The following is a 20,314-nucleotide window of genomic DNA, read 5'->3' on the forward strand; positions in this document are numbered from 1 at the left end:
GGTAATATCTCTAAACAGTAACCACCTTAAGTACGCCTTCATGGCTTCCCAAATAGTGAGAGCATCTGTACTCCCATCATTCAGTACAAAAAATTCCCCCACCTCCTGTCTTATATTATCTAAATCTATACTGTGCAGCCAATTAGGGTGGATCTTCCACTCTCTCCTGCTCGTGGCCCCATCAATTTAACCTCTACCTCAATTGGACTGTGGTCTGAGAGGGCCCTCGGTAAGTATCGCACATCTCCCACCATCGTGTCTAACAGACTATTACCTAAAGCCATATCAATTCTGGACCAAGTACTATGTGCCGGCGAGTAACATGAATACCCCCTTTCCCCAACATGTCTAACTTTCCATAGGTCAATCATACCTGTTTCACGAAGCGCCAAATGTAGTGGTGTGCTGCGCCCCCCCCCCCCCCCCCAATCCTATTCTGGATGTTTTTATTTGTCCCAAAAGTCATCACAGATATTGTTTAGATCACCAATAATTAGAAGTGGTGTCGGGCCTCATCGTTCCACCCGCTCCAGCACCTCTAATTTTCTTACTTGAGTAAGGGGGTGGAATATACATTGCCGCTATACATCTCATCACTCCATGTATTGTACACTGTACCACTACATACTGACCATCCACATGTATCCTCGCGTCTTCAAACTGCACTCCCACGGGTACCAACACTGACACACCCCTTGGACACAGAGGGCATACCATTCTACCTTCTCTAAGTATTCATCTCCTATTAAGAACATCCACACTCTCCCACACCAAATGCGTCTCCAACAAACAAATCAATGACGCCCTTTGATCTCTAACATATTGCAGACTCGTGGCTCGCCTGGGCTCATCCGCAAGGCCTCTTACATTCCAGCTCAGTATCTTAATGCAGCCCCCCCATTTGACTCATCTTTCAATATATCGTTACTCCCAATCATGAGCTGTCTAACCTCCCCCCCCCCCCCCCCACAACCAAAACCCAACTTCCCTCCCCTAACCCCCAATACTGTAGATTCTGCCTCTTAAGAGTGGGGCACCACCGCCCATTGCGTACAGTCTCTTACTTTACCCTCTCCACTCACCTTCTGCTACGTCAAGAACCAAATTTTGTATATTTCTTAAACAAAACAGAACATTTCAGCATGTATAAACGTATATCCAAAAAATAAAGGAATAACTCCAGCTTGCAGATCACTGCTTAACCCTCCTCCCCCGTGCTTAGCATCCATTACTGCACTCCCTGGCCATAGACTCAATAAATCCCAGCCCTAAACCTCTACCCATCCCCATAGCAAATATGCTACCAATCACAAATCTCTGCTCCGACAACCGTGAAATATCCCCTGTCTGGGTCTCCCCAGTAGTTCAATCTCCTTTTCCCTTAAGTTGTTTAGCATTGGTGTCAATCCACTGGGTAGTGTCCTCTGGTGTCAAAGTGGGTTTTATCAAAAGCCACCACTCTTAGCTTTGCCGGAAACATCACGGAGTATTGCACTCCCAGTTCCCTCAGTCGTCTCTTGATACCCGTGAACTTCATCCGTTGTTTCTGAACCGCTGCAGAATAGTCAGGATAAATAGCAATTATTTTACCTCCAACCGTCAGATCCACCATATCTCTAGCCTTCCTGAGGATGGTGTCTGTCCCTGTAGTTTGGCAAGCATGGTACGGGGATTCGCTCCTGGGGCAGGGGGCTTCGGCGGGACCCTATGAGCTCTCTCAACTGCAAACACTCTTGTCAGCACTGTGCCACCAATGTTCTCAATCAGCCAGTTTTCAATAAACTCAGTGGGGTTTCTCCCCTCAGATTTTTCAGGGATACCCACTATACGTATATTCCTTCTGGACCTATTTTCCAGATCCTCATTTTTGGCGGTCAGCTCTGATATAGCTTGAGCAAATTTGTTTTCCGCTTTTTGCAACTGTACTATATGATCTTAGCAGTGCTCACCCTCTCCTCCACCACCCCCAAGCATCTGTCCGTCTTCTGCAGGGCTGCACTTATCTGTGCTGTCCCCTTTAACCTCCTGTATCTGGAGGGTCAGGGACTGTTTACATGAGGAAACCAGTACACAAACATCCCTGAGTCAGCTCCAGGTATCATATCTTCAGGTCCCCCTACTGCCCCTGCCATGCTGCTTTCCTCCCTCCCCCTCCTGTACCTCTTGCGCTCCTGCTGGGATTCCCTCCTCCTTGGTATCAGCTCCAGCTCCCTTCTCTGCCTCCTCTGTTGCTCCCACTCTGGCATACTGCTCTAGCTTCGCCGCCACCTCCATGCGCTTCTGGCAGGCGGTGTTGGCCTTTTCAGCGTCTTCTCGGACCTCGGCGCCATCTTGGCCAGCACCTGTATCACCGACTCCCGCGTCTTTCTGTCGCCTCCTGGTCATTTCCTCTGGCGTCGGGGGCACCGCTTAACTCCCCAGACCGTCAGCCAGCCGGTAAACCGCAAAAAGTACCAATCCACGGCGTCTGCTCAGGATTTTTACACAGGACAGTAGCGGGAGCGTTCAGCCATGCGTCCGCTTACATGGCCAGTTAGGACACGCCCCCATACAATGATTTTTAACATTTGTGTAATAGTGTTTTAAACTAAAGTACAACTTTTACTTTCCAGCTGGATTAATAAACACATTCCGTGTGTTTGGGGCTCTGAGTGTTGAGTGGCCTGGTAAGGATGGGAAACATCCCCGTTGTCCTCCTAAAGGTAATATGCCTAAAGGTAATGCAAAGATGGTAGGATCAAATTTTTATTCTAGCACTTCCTGGGTGTGCACTGGTGGACTGGTTCACATGGGACAAATAGCTGGTGACATGGTGATGGGACAGTTGCAGAATTAATAATTACAAAGCAGGTTAGTGTAAAGGCTTCAATAGCTGAATTTGGTAGTGCTTGCACTTATACTTTAAAGCAAAACTTTAATTTAAATTCCCCATCTGCTGATTGGAGGTCTGACAGAACCTTTCCCACCCCAGTAATCCCCAAAACTGGGTGCTGATAAACTAGCTCAGCAAGGCATGCACACATCTGGTCCATTCAACTTTTACAAATAACCCTTTAATTGGCACTTTCCATGACTGGTCAGTAAATGTGATAAATGGTGACTCCGCATCTTAAACACTAAAACATAAGTGTTTTGTGTGGTTTGTCTTGTCTGTTACAGGGTTAATCTCTAAAATTCAAGACCAGCTACTTTGCAATTTGCTTAGTTACAAATTCAACAATTCTTGATAAGCATTTTATGTCAAGATCCAATCTGGGCTGTAGCCTCATGGCAGACTGATGCTGCCTTTCATTCAAAGAAAGTAATGACATTTTTTGATCTACAAGGTCTTTTTTTGTTTTTGTGTTTTTTTTTTTTTTGTTTTTTTTTTGCATTCTGCAGGGAAGATTTGGTGCAGTGGCCCCTTTCTCACAATTAGTGAGGTCCCATAAGTCAGACAAGCAATCTTGATCCTAGCCTAGTGACAACACCATCTTATAAAGTTCATGGCCTTTTCAGTCAACTGACTCAAATCAACCACTGATTAGGGCATATGCTAGAGGTAGTTGCCTATCTGAGAATATGGAGATCGTCAGTTAAGGCTACATGAAAGTCACATTGGATCCATGAGGCAGCTAATGAAACAAGATTGTCTAGAGATTATTTCTTTAAAAATGTAGTAGTTCAGCTGTTACCTATTGGAAAGTTTTAGGGTATGTGACCACGTTCAGGAAACGCTGCGTTTTTACGCAGCGCTGAGCCGCAGCTTCAAAAACGCAGCGTCCAGATGTTACAGCATAGTGGAGGGGATTTAATGAAATCCCGTCTCCACTGTGCATTAAACGCATGCGTTTTTCCCGCAAAAACGCACATGTGGTGCGTTTTTTCTGAACGAATATAAACCAGCTCACCCGTGATGCATAAACCAATCCTCAGGAGCACGGACCCGCTGTGTTCAGGCGTATAGAGTCCAAAAAAGAAAAGAATGTCCAGCTTCACCGAATCCGTAAAAAAGTTTTCTTTATTCACATACTTTTAGGCAGAGGATACAGACTTCAGCACGAGCCATATGGGTAAGAATCTCAACGCGTTTCTGGAGACTAAGCTCCCTTAATCATGACATATTAAGGGAGCTTAGTCTCCAGAAACGCGTTGAGATTGTTACCCATATGGTTCGTGCTGAAGTCTGTATCCTCTATGCCTAAAAGTATGTGAATAAAGAGAACTTTTTTTTTTTTTTTTTTTTTTACGGATTCGGTGAAGCTGGACATTTTTTTTTTCTTTTTGGGTTTTTCAGAACGCAGCATGTTGCTACAATGAGCAAAACACGCAGGAACACCGCAGGTGACCTGCCAGTGACCTCAGGTGCATTTTTGGTCAGGATTTTACCTGCATAAAATCCTGACCAAAGCCTGAAGCAAACCTGAATGTGGACACATACCCTTAAGGTACCGTCACATTTAGCGACGCTGCAGCGATCTAGACAATGATCCCGATCACTGCAGCGTCGCTGTGTGGTTGCTGGAGAGCTGTCAGACAGCTCTCCAGCGACAAACTATGCGAAGTCCCCTGGTAACCAGGGTAAACATCGGGTTACTAAGTGCAGGGCCGCGCTTAGTAACCCGATGTTTACACTGGTTACCAGCATAAACATAAAAAAACCAAACACTACATACTTACATTCCGGTGTCTGTCCCCCGGCGCTGTGCTTCTCTGCACTGTGTAAGCACCAGCCGGAAAGCACAGCGGTGATGTCACCGCTGTGCTCTAATTTCCGGCCTGCCGGCGCTTACACAGTGCAGAGAAGCACAGCGCCGGGGGACAGACACCGGAATGTAAGTATGTAGTGTTTGGTTTTTTTATGTTTATGCTGGTAACCAGTGTAAACATCGGGTTACTAAGCGCGGCCCTGCACTTAGTAACCCGATGTTTACCCTGGTTACCAGTGAAGACATCGCTGGATCGGTGTCACACACGCCGATTCAGCGATGTCTACGGGAGATCCAGCGACAAAATAAAGTTCTAGCCTTTCTGCTCCGACCAACGATGGCACAGCAGGATCCTGATCGCTGCTGCGTGTCAAACTCAACGATATCGCTAGCCAGGACGCTGCAATGTCACGGATCGCTAGCTATATCGTTCAGTGTGAAGGCACCTCTAGACCTCATTCTTGTTTGTAATGTCGTTTCTCTCCTGTAGGGTATGTGTACTTGGTGTTTGAATCTGAGAAATCTGTGAGAGCACTACTTCAAGCCTGCACTCAGGACTTGCTTAGCCAGGATGGATTGAGTGAGCACTACTTCAAAATGTCAAGTCGCAGGATGCGCTGCAAGGAGGTGAGTTCCCTGTTTTATCACAATTTTGTCTTGAAAAAGAAACCATTTGTACTTAAACTCTGCACAAAAGCAATATTCTTGTTGGTCAAGCCAAAGGAAGCTCCCCTAAGATATTGTCTCTTTATTCTGCACTCCCAAAGTTCATTGAAAGGCCTTTATAATTCCCTAATGGTCTGTAGCAATCAATCTGACATTCAAACACAGAAGTGGGTATCAAAGCTTTGTTTTTTGATTAAATCGTTAACTTTATATTAAACATCAAAACATGTTTTATCTCATTAAAAGGAAATTTTTTTATTTTTTTTTTGTAGGTGCAGGTCATTCCTTGGGTGCTGGCAGACAGCAACTTTGTTCGTAGTCCATCTCAGCGTCTGGATCCCAGCAAGACTGTGTTTGTTGGAGCTTTGCACGGAATGCTGAATGCTGAGGCCCTTGCCTCAATAATGAACGATCTGTTTGGCGGTGTGGTCTATGCTGGCATTGATACGGATAAGCACAAGTACCCAATAGGTGTGTAAAGCTGTGAACTTAACCCAAGTTAATATTGATGACGACAATTGAATTAACTTTTTTCCTTTTTATAAAACAGGTTCTGGTCGAGTGACATTTAACAACCAGCGCAGTTATTTAAAGGCTGTTAGTGCTGCGTTTGTGGAGATAAAAACTGCTAAGTTTACTAAAAAGGTAAAATTTGCTTTGTCTGATTCTGTTGGTACTAATTTTGATAAGAATTTTTTTTTTTCTCATCGCCTTTCATTGGGGGACACGAACCATGGGTGTCTGCTGCTGCCACTAGGAGGCTGACACTATGCACAAAAGTTAGCTCCTCCTCTGCAGTGTACACCCCACCAACTGGCATTATGCACTTCAGTTTAGCTTGGTGTCAGTAGGAGGTGGACACGGGTCTTTGATTAGACCATATTCTACCTCAATGTGCGTCGTTTCTTTTCAGGTTTTCCGGAAGGGATACAGGGTGAACAGTCACACCTGTATTCCCACAAGGTGGACTGAGTACGGCGTGTACTGCCACCCCATATCCTCATAGATCACTCTCCAGGACCAAGAGCCTAGCAGGAGGAGACTAGGACGTCCACCATCAGCTTCCACGCATGTCTGATACCTTTCCCAAGTCTGAGGTTAATAACGGATGACGTGGGATGTTTTTAGGTGAGTATTCTAGCCGGGAGTCCCTTGGGTTCCCCTTTGTTCTTGCCGTGTTTCCAGGCCACCTTTTCGCCTGGTCGGTGCTCCTAAAGAGGTCCCGGGAATTGGCAGGGGTCATCACTGCATTTGCAGCACTCTCTGTACCTGAGCACCGCCGTGGCCCTCTCCAGTGGTCACCGCTTTCCTAATTTAGGCCCCGGCTTCTCCCAGGGCCTACCTCTGGCGTCAGCCAGCCTGCGCCCCCCCCCCCCCCTTCTAGGCGGTGACCTCGCAGGCTGCTACGCCGCTCCAGATGCCGCACCTTCCAGCCGGGCAGCACCGGCACCGCAGTTTCTCCAGCAGTCGCCGGCTCCTAATTTAGGCCCCCGGGACCTACCTCCAGCGACAGCCAGCCTGCGGCAGCGCTCCCCCGCCTTCTAGGCGTCGACCTCGCAGGCGGCCGCACCTTCCAGCCGGGCAGCGCCGGCACCGCAGTCTCCCCGGCGGTCACCAGCTTCTAATTTAGGCCCCAGCTTCTCCCTGGGCCTACTCCCGGCGGCACGATCCTGCGGCAACGCTTCCCCGTTTTTATGCGGCAGCCTTGCAGGCTGCCACACCGCAGAAGCTGTATCTCCAGCCGGGCGGCGCCGCAGCCCTCTCAGGCGGTCGCTGACTTCTAATTTAGGTCCTGGCTTCTCCCAGGGCCTACTTCCGGCAATACCTCCCCGCCCACTTCCTCATTTTTCGGCGGGCTTTTCTCCCACCCAACAATCAGCCCTTGGCGTTGCTCTGCCCACCGGTGCCATCTTAGTGCACCCACGCACGCCTCTTCTCTCCTTGGTGCACTACTGCAGGATCCGCTTTCCCTTCCACAAAGGCTTTCTTCCCTGAGGGACCATCTTCAAGCTGGGCTGCATTTTCCGTCTGGAACCGCTTCGTCTGCGTGAGTAGCTGCACTGCAGACTGACACTTCCCTCTGCCCCCCTGTCCCCTAACCTTCTGGCATTTTCTTCAGGGACCTTCTCAAAATGTCTACCTCTAAAGGGGCCGCTCTCGTCCTCCTACTACGTCCTCTGCCTTAGTCAAATACTTTGCATGTTCGTCTTGTAACTGCAAACTTCCCTCAGGTCAGTCCTCTCCACTCTGTCAGGCCTGCAGCAACCCGATTGTTCCCACCGCCCAGGATCCCCCGGCTGCTCCGCTTGAGAGCGATACCCCCTCCCCAGGCTGGGTTTCCTCTGTCCCAATCGGTGGCGGATCTAACTCGGGTCTCAAACTCTGTCAGTGCTGGACCAGTTTTCCCCTGCAGACCCCCGCAGTAGCCAGCGGGTCGCAGGAAGCTCCGTCCGAGCCCTCCATTGCAAGCCACAAAAGGTCCAGACAGAACGCCGGTCTGAGTCCTCTTTTCGCTCCATCTCGCCACACGGTCCTTCTCTGCGGTCGGCTTCCCCCAGGTCCTCCTCCCCTGAGTCAGGCGAGGCGTTCTCTGATGCGCCCTCAGAGGATATTTCAGAGTTGGTTTCTAACTAAATCGCTACCATGCGGGATATGGTTCAGAATCTCATTGGGGCGATTAATCAATCCTGTGGCATCAAGGAGTCCTCTACGTAACCCGCAGATCAGGCGGTTTCGTTTAGACGGGCTAAACCACCTTCCAAGTTTTTCGCTCCTCACCCTGAATTCGAGGAGATTATGACTAGAGAAAGAGAACCTGACCAGATGCTTTCAGAGGAAAGCGACTTGGCGTTTTATATCCCCCTTTTCTCCAGAGCTCACTGCTAATTGGACTGCTTCTCCTTCGGTGGACCCTCCAGTTTCCAGACTGTCCACCAACACGGTCCTCCCACTGTCCGGCCGTGCATCTCCGTGAAAGATTCTATGACTATCATTAGCATCCTTCACAAAGTCAGCCTTTGAAGCAGCCTCAGCTAGTCTTTGCCCGGCCTTTGCTTCCACTTGGGTTTCAAAATCCATATCCAAATGGGCCAAACAGCTCCGTCAGGGCATCCTGGACGGGGCTCCACCCGGACAGCTGGCGGAATTTGCTAACCAGATTTCTCACGCGGGTGAATATCTGGTCTCCGCCTCCCTGGATGCCGCGTCTTGTGTGGCTCAGGCGTCCAGCAATGCGGTCGTTTGGCTTAAGGCCTGGCAGGCGGATTTGTCTTCCAAAAAGTCCCTTACCAGCCTGCCTCTTCAGGGTTCTCTTCTCTTTGGTTATAAGCTGGACCAAATCATTAAGGACGCCACCGGGGGCACAAGCTCTCTTCCCGAGGCCAAGCCTCGTCGTCCTCCTCCTAGATGTCAATTTCGGACTTTTTAGCCTTTTTGTCGCTTCGCGGCGTCAAACTCCTTTCCCCAGCAGCAACAGAAGCCACAGGCACGTCAAGAGAAGACTGTATCCTTTAGGCCCACTCCTTACTGGCGTCCTTGCTACTCCCAGGGTAGATCCTCCAGGTCCAGGACTGGGAGAACCACCTCGGCATGACTCTCGGCAAGATCCCAGCCCACCTCCCAGGCTGGATGGCAGTCTCCTCTTCAGGGACGTCTGGAACTCCTCAGTAGAGGATGCATGGGTCATGCAAGTTGTATCCTCGAGATACAAGATAGAGTTCATTTCACGACCCTGGGATCGTTTCTTCGAATCCCGACCTCCGAGACCCCACTCTAGTTCAGGGTTTCTTCGCAGCCATCGCTTCTCTCTTCAAAACTGGGGTAATCGTTCCCGTCCCAGAAAAAGAACGGTTCACAGGTTTCTATTCAAACCTTTTTCTGATACCGAAAAGACGGCAAGTTGCGTCCCATTCTGGATCTAAAATTGCTGAACAGGAGAGTTCATCTGAAACACTTCAGGATGGAATCCCTTCGTTGAGTAATTGCTTCCATGGAGGCTCAGGAATTTCTGTGTTCCATAGATATTCAGGGCGCCTACCTCCACGTCCCAATATTCCCAGGACATCAACGATATCTGCGCTTTGCGGTGCTCGAGGAACATTTCAGTTCGTCGCCCTGCCATTCGGTCTTGCAACCGCCCCAAGAGTTTTCACAAAGATCATGGCGGCGCTGATGGCCATCTTGAGGGTCAGAGGCCTGGTTCTTTTTCCATACCTCAACGACATCCTCATCAAGGCTCTGTCCTTTTCTCAGGCTCACGAAAGCCTGTCCATCGTTCTCGACACCCTAGTTCGTTTCGGGTGGCTGGTCAACCAGAAGTCGTCCTGCCTTATTCCTTCTCAGCGCATCATCTTTCTGGGGGGGGGACTCGGAGCTCCCTGGCCCTTGCCGAGATATCCAAGATTCTCCTCTGGGCAGAGGCAACAGTTTCGGTGATATCCGCTGTGCATATTCCCGGCGTGGACAATTGGGCTGCCGACTTCCCCAGCCGCGAGGGTCTCGCGGCAGGAGAATGGTCCTTGCACCAGGAAGTGTTCCATCAGATTTGTCTTCGATGGGGGACTCAGGATGTGGACCTCACGGCGTCTCTTACAAACAGGAAGGTTCGTCTCCAGGTCTCGCGATACTCTTGCAGTGGGCGTCGACGCTCTGGCCATTCCTTGGTCACGGTTCGCGCTGCCCTACCTGTTCCCACCCCTTCCCTTGCTTCCCAAACTTTTGAAAAAGATCAAAGCGGAAGGGGTGCTGGTCATTCTGATCGCACAGGAGAGCTTGGTTCGCAGAGATGTCGACCTTCTCGCGGACGCTCCCTGGCGCCTTCCAGACAGGCCCGATCTGCTGTCTTAGGGTCCGATCTGCCACCTGAATTCTCGGTCACTCAATTTAACGGTGTGGCTGTGACCGCTGTTCTAAGAGCATCTGGCCTTTCGGACCGGGTGATTCACACCATGATCCAGGCTCGGAAGCCTTTGTCTTCCAGGATCTACTATCGTACCTGGAAGGCTTATTTCCGTTGGTGCGAGTCCAACCGCACTCCACCTGCACTTCACCTATGTCCTTTTCCCTGCCTTCCATCTTGGCCTTCCTTCAGGCAGGACTGGATTTGGGCCTTGCCCTTAGTTCCCTAAAGGGCCAGGTTTCTGCGCTTTCTATCCTTTCAGAAGACCGACAGGTTAAGACCGACCTTCAGGGAGCAGCCCATGCTGCCCCTCTGTATAGGGCCCCTGTGGATTCATGGGATCTTAATCTGGTTCTGAGGGTTTCCCCCTTTGAGCCTCTCAGGGAGATTCCCCTGTCAGTCCTATCGTGGAAGGTGGCTTTTCTTGTGGCCATCACTTCTATCCGCCGCGTTTCCAAGTTGGTGGCCCTCTCTTGCCATCCTCCGTTTTTGGTCATTCACCAGGACAAGGTAGTCCCCTTCCTTCCTTCCTTCCTTCCTTCCTTCCTTCCTTCCTTCCTTCCTCCCTTCCTCCCTTCCTCCCTTCCTCCCTTCCTCCCTTCCTCCCTTCCTCCCTTCCTCCCTTCCTCCCTTCCTCCCTTCCTCCCTTCCTCCCTTCCTCCCTTCCTCCCTTCCTCCCTTCCTCCCTTCCCCTCCCTTCCTCCCTTCCTTCCCCTCCCTTCCCCTCCCTTCCCCTCCCTTCCCTTCCCTTCCTCCCTCATCCTCTGGAGCGATCGTTGAACAAGCTGGACCTCGTCAGGGCAGTGAGGATCTACCTGACTAGAACGGCCGTTTTCCGGAAGACTGATCTCTCTTTTCGTCATTCCTGATGGCACGCGTAGAGGCCTGCCGGCTTCCAAGGCGACTATTGCGTGCTGGATCAGAACGGCAATTTTGGATGCTTACCGGGTCCAGAACAGAGTGCCCCCCTCCTGGGATAAAGGCTCACTCTACCCAGGCAGTGGGCGCCTCCTGGGCGGTGCACCACAGGGATTCCGCCCTACAGCTTTGAAAAGCAGCAACCTGGTCTTCCATCCACACGTTTGCCAAATTTTACAAGGTCCATACCTACGCTTCGGCGGACGCCAGCCTAGGCAGAAGGATCTTGCAGTCGGCAGTGGTGAGTCCTCTGACCTGATGGAAGTTTGTTTTCCCACCCCAGGGACTGCTTTGGGATGTCCCATGGTTCCTGTGTCCCCCAATGAAAGGCGATAGAGAAAACAGGATTTTTGGTTGCTTACCGTAAAATCTGTTTCTCGGAGCCTTCATTGGGGGGACAGCTCCCTCCCAGGTTATTCAGTTTTCTGTTCTGTGTTCTGACTGTTCTCATGTTTACAGTTCTCATGTTTGTGGTTATTTCAATCTTATTATTTTCTCCTACTGCTTTCTCACTAATTGAAGTGCATAATGCCAGTCGGTGGGGTGTACACTGCAGAGGAGGAGCTAACTTTTTTGTGCTTAGTGTCAGCCTCCTAGTGGCAGCAGCATACACCCATGGTTCCTGTGTCCCCCAATGAAGGCTCCGAGAAACAGATTTTACGGTAAGCCACCAAAAATCCTGTTTTTTTTTTACAGCACACTATCAATTCAGAGGAGAGTGTAAGTGGGTGAGAAGGTGACTCATTCTTTCCTTATCCTTCTATTTCAAAACACTTTTTTGGTGATTACTTTGTACCTCCATTCATACTGCACCACACAAAAATGATAAATCATTTGACAGGCAAACTTGCCCCCTTCAGCAAGAAAACAGCCAAACAAACCACACATCCGCAATGTGATCACAAAATATATTTGAGGCTGAGTTCACACGTAGCAGAATTGCCGCGGAAATTTCCGCGGCAATTCTGCGCCTCCTGCCGTGGGTATATCGCATGCAGACTTGGCATGCATATACCCGCAGAAAACTAGCGTTTTGCAAGCATAATTAGCTTGCAGAATGCTAGCGTTTTCCAAGCGATCTGTAGCATCGCTTGGAAAACTGACTGACAGGTTGGTCACACTTGTCAAACATAGTGTTTGACAAGTGTGACCAACTTTTTACTATAGATGCAGCATCTATAGTAAAAATGTAAAAAATAAAAAAATAAAGTTATACTCACCTCAGCGGCTTTCGTTCCTAATGCTTTGTTCAGGACCTTCCATTGACGTAGCGGTCACGTGACCACGACGTCATCGCGGTCATGTGACCGCGACGTCATCGCAGGTCCTTCACACACACCTCGGAAGCCGCTGAGAAGGTCGGGCCGCCAGAAGGTGAGTATATCGCTATTTTTTATTTTAATTTTTTTTTTTTTTACCACTTATATGGTGCCCAGTCCGTGGAGGAGAGTCTCCTCTCCTCCACCCTGGGTACCAACCGCACTTGATCTGCTTACTTCCCGCATGGTGTGCACAGCCCCGTGCGGGAAGTAAGCAGATCAATGCACTCCTATGTGTGCAGAATCGCCGCAATTTTAATGAACATGCTGCGTTTTTTTTCTGGATTGCTATTCCGCTCAGGAAAAAAATGCAGCATGTGCACAAAAAATGCGGATTGCATTCTGTTACATAGGATGCTTAATGTTAGCGTTTTTTTCGTGGTTTTATAGCGAAAAACGCAAAAAATCTGCTACATGTGCACACAGCCTGAAACATTCATTTTCATACAACTGCAGTAAGGAAAAATGGCCTGCAGGTGGCACCACACTAGCCCAAAGCACAATACCACAAGGCTGAAACAAATCCTAACATTTGCCGGGGGGGGGGGGGGGCTTTCCAGCTTGCCAAACTCCTTGCCCAGCTGATTTCAGGCAGGTACATAAATATTTGCTACATATGTGAAAGTAGATTAAAAGATTAAAAGTAGAACTTTACCTGTAGAAGACTTCAGCTTTAAAACTGAAGCTATAAATGAATGCAGCCTAAAAGGGACCAGACAGGTTCTGAACCCATAAGGGCTTGTGCACATGCTGCATATTCCATTGTGAAATCTTCCGCAGCGGATTTGATAAATCTGCAGTGCAAAACCACTGCGGTTTTTACTGCTGATTTTTCACGGTTTCTATTGCGGTTTCCTCTGCGGGTTTTCACCTGCAGATTTCTATTGGAGCAGGTGTAAACCCGCAGCAGAATCCGCTCAAAGAATTGACATGCTGCGGAATATAAACCGCTTCGTTTCCGTGCGGCTTTTTCCGCAGCATATGCACTACAGATTTCGTTTCCCATAGGTTTACATTGTACTGTAAACTCATGGGAAACAGCTGCGGACCCAAAAGATGAAACAGACAAGGTCCTAAAAAAGGGGATCACCACAACAAGGATATGGCAAAAAAAATATACACAGCTTTATTGAAATATATATACAAACAAGGGTAACAAACACATAGACATATAAAAACACTTAAAAAGCATACATGTACATATGTACATGACTCGAGTCCTATGTGGGGTACGGCCGTATTAGGGGCTGTTGTGTATAGCATTTGTATGCTTTTTAAGTGTTTTTATATGTCTGTGTTTGTTACCCTTGTTTGTATATATATTTCAATAAAGCTGTGTATATATTTTTTTGCCATATCCTTGTTGTGGTGATCCCCTTTTTTAGGACCTTGTCTGTTTCATCTTTTGTGTATGCTCATATGTCTCAGGTCCTGGTGGTATCCCATGATCCGTGGTGCCCCCTTTCCATTATATGCAAACAGCTGCGGACCCGCTGCAGTTCCGCTGCAAAATCCACAGCGTGTGCACATAGCCTAATACTTTTCAAGGACTGTCCAATAATACGGGAAATCGATCTTCCTTCTGGAGTCACCTCTGGTTCCAAGTAAACTGCAGAGCGTTGCCATAACTCAAACTGTACATGGTTTCCACCAATCTCTCTCATCAGGAAACAATCTTGCAAAGATTGAAGAGAAAAAAAATCAAACCGAAGAATTAAATAATCTGCAAATATTACTCTTTTAACCCCTTCCGGACCTATGGCATAGCATATGCATCATGGTGGGATCACGTTCCTGCAGTCAGGTGAAAGAGTTAACTGAAGTTTCACCCGACCCACGGGGACTTGTACTTGAGCCTGGGGGGGGTTGGGGTACAATCGCTCTGACAACTTTGTCACCACCCCCCAGATCTCATTGGAGCTAGCATCCATGGGACGCTATCTCTCCATTCAGATGTTGAGGGGCAGAGTAAGCCATGGCTGCCTGTCCAGCTTAATGCCATCCATGGAAGATGAACAGCGAGGTGCCTGCATGCTGCCCTGCCACATGCTGACTGCGAACGCCACCGCCAGGTACTCCCATCCACTCCCCCACGTCTGCTCCCTTCCCCAGTGATCACCCAATCTGCTGCATCTCCTCAGCCCCCGCGCCTGATCGCCCCTGCTGCCCCAGTTTTGCAGTTAGGGGTGTGTTGGGGTTAAGGTTGGAGTTAGAATGGGGGGTTCCACTGTTTAGGCACATCAGGGGCTCTCCACTCGACATGACGCTCGCAGACCATTCCATCAAAGTCTGCATTCCAAAACATCACTACTTCTCTTCTGAGCTTGTTTTCCTCCCCCATAGGGTACCAGCATACTCGGGACAAATTGGACAACTTTTGGGGTCCACTTTCTCCTTAACCCTTGGGAAAATAGAAAAAAATAGTTGCTAAAAGATCATTTTTGTGACTAAAGTTAAATGTTCATTTTTTTTTTTCTTCCTTCCATGTTGCTTTTGCTGCTGTGAAGCACCTGAAGGGTTAAACTTCTTGAAAGTAGTTTTGAGCACCTTGAGGGTGTAGTTTTTAGCATGGTGTCACTTTTGGGTATCAGCCATATAGACCCCTCAAACTGATTTCAAATGTGAGGTGGTGCCTAAATGGTTTTGTAAATTTTGTTGTAAAAATGAGATCATTGGTCAACTTAACTCTTAACTTCCTTACATGAGAACAATTTTGGAAACAAAATTTTTAAGTAACATGTTTAAAAATGTTAGTTTAACTATTTTGTCAACTCTCTGGTTTAACAGAATAAAAATGTCAAGTTTCCAATTTTTTTCACAAACGCAAGAATGATCGACCTAAATTTACTACTAACATGAAGCCCAATATGTCACAAAAAACAGTCTCAGAATAGCTAGGATCCGTTGAAGCGTTTCTGAGTTACCTCATAAAGGGACACTGGTCAAATTGCAAAAAATAGCCAGGTCAAAATAGGCTGGGAATATCCCTTTAACCCCCTTCATGACACAATTATACAATTCTCCATTTTACTGTCGGTGGCACTGCTGTTCGCAGAGCTGCTCTGTTCACATACATAGGGCTGTGTTGCACTTCCCTACACTGCAGATAGATGGCAGTGCTGCTGTGGAGGGGAAAAAATGCTGCTGCCCCTGTTTTGCAAGGTCCTGACAATCAGACTCCTTCTGATCAGTAAGTAAAATAACATTGTTTAATGTTAGGGGGGGATCTCCTTTAGGCTGGAGTCGCACACAACAAATAAAAAATCGGTCTGTCCTACAAACGACAATCGCAGAAATGTTCCCTGAACAGTGATCCGTATGTCATCTGTGTGCAGTGCGAGGATGCATCTCATTAACACCTTTGTCCCATATGACGTACTATCCCGTCGAGGTGACTTGGGACTTATTCCCAGTGACGGGATAGTACGTCATAGGTGATCAGCAGCGCTCACGGGGGAGCGCTGCCAATCGCCTCTGGGTGTCAGCTGATACAGCTGACATCCGGCACTACGTGCCAGGAGCAGTCACGGACTGCTCCAAGCACATTGACCCCCGGCACACTGCGATCAAAGATGATCGCAGCGTTCTGGTGGCACAGGGAAGCATCGCGCAGGGAGAGGGCTCCCTGCGTTCTTCCCTGAGACCCACGGAGTAACTCGATGTGATCGCGTTGCTCCGAGGGTCTCCTACCTCCTCATCCCTGCAGGCCTAAATCGAAAATGGCCACAGGGGGCCTCCCTGCAGTGCCTGTGTGATCACTGATCTGACACGGTGCACTTCAAAGTGTCAGATCAGCGATCTGTCACAATAACATGATGTCCCCCACACCCCCTGGGGCAATGTTACAAAGTAAAAAAAAATATTTACAAGTGCAAAAAAAAAATTCCTAAAAGAGAAAAATGTAAATAAAGAAATGTATTTATTGGAACAATTACCCCTTTAGTTAGGGGAAAATAATAAAATAAAAAAATGTATTTAACCCCAACCCTATTGGCAGAATAGAAATAGAGTTAGGGTTTGACTTACATTTACAGTTGGGATTAGGGTTAGGGGTGTGTTTGGGTTAGGGTTTCAGTTAGAATTGGGGGTTTCCACGGTTTAGGCACATCGGGGACTCTCCAAACGTGACATGGCGTCCGATCTCAATTGCAGCCAATTTTGCGTTAAAAAAAGTTAAACAGTGCTCCTTCCCAGCTCTCCTGTGCACCCAAACAGGGGTTTACCCAAACATATGGGGTATCGGCGTAATTGGGACAAATTGCACAACAACTTTTGGGGTCCAATTTCTCCTGTTACCCTTGGGAAAATGCAAAACTGGGGGCTAAATTTTTGTGTAAAATTTTTATTTTCACGGCTCTGCGTTATAAACTATAGTGAAACACTTAGAGGTTCAAAGTTTTCACAACACATCTAGATAAGTTCCTTAGGGGGTCTAATTTCCAAAATGGTGGCACTCGTGGGGAGTTTCAATGTTTACTCTCATCAGAGGCTCTCCAAACGAGACATGGCATCCCATCTCCATTCCAATCAATTTTGCATTGAAAAGTCAAATGGCGCTCCTTCCCTTCCGAGCTCTGCCATGCACCCAAACAGTGGTTTCCCCCCACATATAGGGTATCGGCGTACTCAGGAGAAATTGGACCCCAAAAGTTGTTGTGCAATTTGTCCTGTTACCCTTGGTGACATAAAACATATTGGAGCTGAAGTAAATTTTGTCAGTTAAATGTTCATTTTTATTTAAACATTCCAAAAATTCCTGTGAAACAACGGAAGGGTTAATAAATGATTGTGGTTTTGAGCACCTTGATGAGTTCAGTTTTTAGAATGGTGTCACACTTGGGTATTTTCTGTTATATAGACCCCTCAAAGTGACTTCAAATGTGATGTGGTCCCTAAAAAAAATAAAAAAATAAAGTGTAAAAAGGAGAAATTGCTGGTCAAATTTAAACCCTTATAGCAACCTAAAAAAAAAAATTTTGGCTCCAAAATTATGCTGATGTAAAGTAGACATGTGAGAAATGTTACTTAAAGGGACTCTGTCACCCCCTCCAGCCGTTAGAAACTAAAAGAGCCACCTTGTGCAGCAGTAATTATGCATTCTGACAAGGTGGCTCTTTTAGTTATTGGTGCAGTCAAAGCAGAAATAAAGCGTTTTAGAATTTCGCAAAAATACCTGACATTAGTCCTGGAGGCAGGTCTTAACCTCCCTGCTGCACACGCGACACTGCCGTCACTCAAGGCTTCTTTGGCGCCGCCCCCTCCACGCTGTTTTCAAATCAAATCCGGCGCCTGTGCGGTTTTGTTCTGCCTGGGGCAGGCGCAGTGAGCGCTGCCCGTCTGACCTCAGATGCAGTCTCGCAGACTGCGCCTGTGCAATGTTCGTTCCCGGCGTTTGCAAGGATGATCGATCAGGTGAAGATACACACGCTGTAAGGCAGGGGACCTGGGTGAGTGGCTGACACACGCAGTGCGCATGCCCAGGAATCCCAGCCCCGCACTGTGCATAATGCATAACACACTGCGGGGCTGGAATTCACAAGCTGGGTGGCCGCACAGGCACAGTCTGTGACTGAATCTGAGGTCAGACGGGCAGCGCTCACTGCGCCTGCCCCAGGCAGAACAAAACAGCGCAGGCGCCGAATTTGATTTGAAGACAGCGCGGAGGGGGAGGTGCCCGGCGCCAAAGAAGCCTTGAGTGACGGCAGTGTGGCGTGTGCAGCAGGGGGTTAACACCTGCCTCCAGGACTAAAGACAGGTATTTTTGCGAAATTATAAAACGCTTTATTTCTGCTTTGACTCCACCAGTAACTAAAAGAGCCACCTTGTCAGAATGCAGCATTACTGCTGCACAAGGTGGCTTTTAGTTTCTAACGGCTGGAGGGGGTGACAGTCCCTTTAAGTATTTTGTGACACATCTCTGATTTAAGGGCATAAAAATTAAATGTTAGAAATTTGGCGAAAATTTTTGCAATTTTCCGTTTTTTCACAAATAAACGCAGGTAATATCAAAGAAATTTTACCACTATCATGAAGTACAGTGCCACAAGAAAACAGTCAGAATCATCAGGATCTGTTGAAGCGTTCCAGAGTTATAACCTCATAAAAGGGACAGTGGTCAGAATTGTAAATGTATTTAACCCCTTAACCCCCAAGGGTGGTTTGCACGTTAATGACGTGCCAATTTTTACATTTGACAGCTTGATTTTTCCTGAACTTGCCTGCACCCCAACAACCAATGTGTGAATTTCGCATGGGCCAACTAGTCAGTTTCACTGACATTGTGAGCCCCAATGGATACAGGGAATTTAGATTACCAATATCAGTATGTCTTTGCCATGTGGGAGGAAACCCATGCAAACGGAGAAAATACAAACTTGCAGGTGTTTCGGCAAGGGCGCACAGAGTGCCTGTAGTTGGTTTTAAACGGTCAAGTTGCATAATGCTGTTCTGAAAGTTATCATGTATCCGGGCTCCTTCTGTAAGCACTATAGCTTGCTGAATAAGCAGGGACCTGATCAAATATGCTGAACTCTACTAAGCATGCCATAGCACTTTGAATGACGGATGCCTTAGTAGTGCATCTTATAAATCTTCCACACAACTTATTAACTGGTATCATCCAGTCAAATGGGTGCTGCTTCCCTTTTCTCCAGTCTCAATTGCATTTACTTGATGTGGATCATGCATCCTTCATCCACACAGCAGGGTAAAGCATGTGCAATTAAGGCTACTTTTACACTAGCGTTAACTGCAATCCGTCACAATGCGTCGTTTTGCAGAAAAAACGCATCCTGCAAAAGTGCTTGCAGGATGTGTTTTTTCTCCATTGACTAACATTAGCGACGCATTGCGACGGATTGCCACACGTCGCAACCGTCGCGTGACGGTTGTGGCGGACCGTCGGCCGCAAAAAACGTTGCATGTAACGTTTTTTGCTGCCGACGGTCCGCTTTTTCCGACCGCACATGCACGGCTGGAACTCCGCCCCCACCTCCCCGCACCTCACAATGGGGCAGTGGATGCGCTGGAAAAATGCATCCGCTGCCCCGTTGTGCGGCGGAGACAACGCTAGCGTCGGTAACCTTGGCCCAACGCACTGCGACGGGCCGAGCCCGACGCTAGTGTGAAAGAAGCCTAAGGGGAGTGTTACTTTTGGATGCCATACTAACAGTATCCTGAAATGGGGGCTTGGACAGCACATTCAGGATATGTAACTTATATCTTTTGTATGTTGCCCCTTGTCTTGCTGTAAGCCCTGAAATTTATAGTTGCACACCAGCCAGTCTTGTGTGCATGTAAATACAATTAATATTCACCACTTCTGCTTCCCAGATCTCAACCAGCCTTCTGTGCTGGTGATTGTGTGCAATAAGACCACCGACCATATTACTTGCCCAAGGATCACATCACAAACCTCAGGCTGTGTCTGCTCTCCTGACTAGAGCATTAATGCATGTATTTCTATGCACCTGTCATAAAACATATATTTTTTTTTTGGATGTGCTGCAAGCTTTCCCAATGTATAAAGTAAACAGTATTGCTTGCATTTAATACTTGTGGTTGAACACCAGACGATCATGTGATGCCATTAATACTATACATAATAAACATTGGTAACAGCATTACCAGTAGGGCATTTACCATCTGCTTGTAAATGTGGCAAATCTTTACTTACTTTTTTTCTTTTTAGGTTCAAATTGACCCTTACCTTGAAGATTCTGTGTGCCAAGTTTGCAATTCCCAGCCAGGTCCTTTCTTCTGCAGAGACCAGGTAGCTTCAAATTTCAGAACTGCAGTGTTTGTGTAGTATACAAAAGGTAGAAATT

General features: G+C 47.8%; 1 protein-coding gene across 2 annotated transcripts in view; it reads left to right on the plus strand.

Moving 5' to 3' along the window:
- CPEB1 (cytoplasmic polyadenylation element binding protein 1) overlaps nucleotides 1-20,314 on the plus strand; it is a 106,421-nt gene that overhangs the window by 84,157 nt on the left and 1,950 nt on the right. Inside the window, exons 7-11 of one of the 2 annotated variants that reach the window (XM_077263994.1) lie at nucleotides 2,613-2,717; nucleotides 5,179-5,315; nucleotides 5,627-5,825; nucleotides 5,905-5,999; nucleotides 20,179-20,259. In XM_077263994.1, coding sequence (XP_077120109.1) covers nucleotides 2,613-2,717; nucleotides 5,179-5,315; nucleotides 5,627-5,825; nucleotides 5,905-5,999; nucleotides 20,179-20,259 — 617 coding nt within the window. The remainder of the gene's footprint in view (nucleotides 1-2,612; nucleotides 2,718-5,178; nucleotides 5,316-5,626; nucleotides 5,826-5,904; nucleotides 6,000-20,178; nucleotides 20,260-20,314) is intronic. The other variant, XM_077263995.1, reaches the window with a different exon arrangement.

The sequence above is a fragment of the Ranitomeya variabilis genome, chromosome 5, assembly GCF_051348905.1.
Source record: "Ranitomeya variabilis isolate aRanVar5 chromosome 5, aRanVar5.hap1, whole genome shotgun sequence".
In the NCBI taxonomy this organism is placed as follows: Eukaryota; Metazoa; Chordata; class Amphibia; order Anura; family Dendrobatidae; genus Ranitomeya; species Ranitomeya variabilis.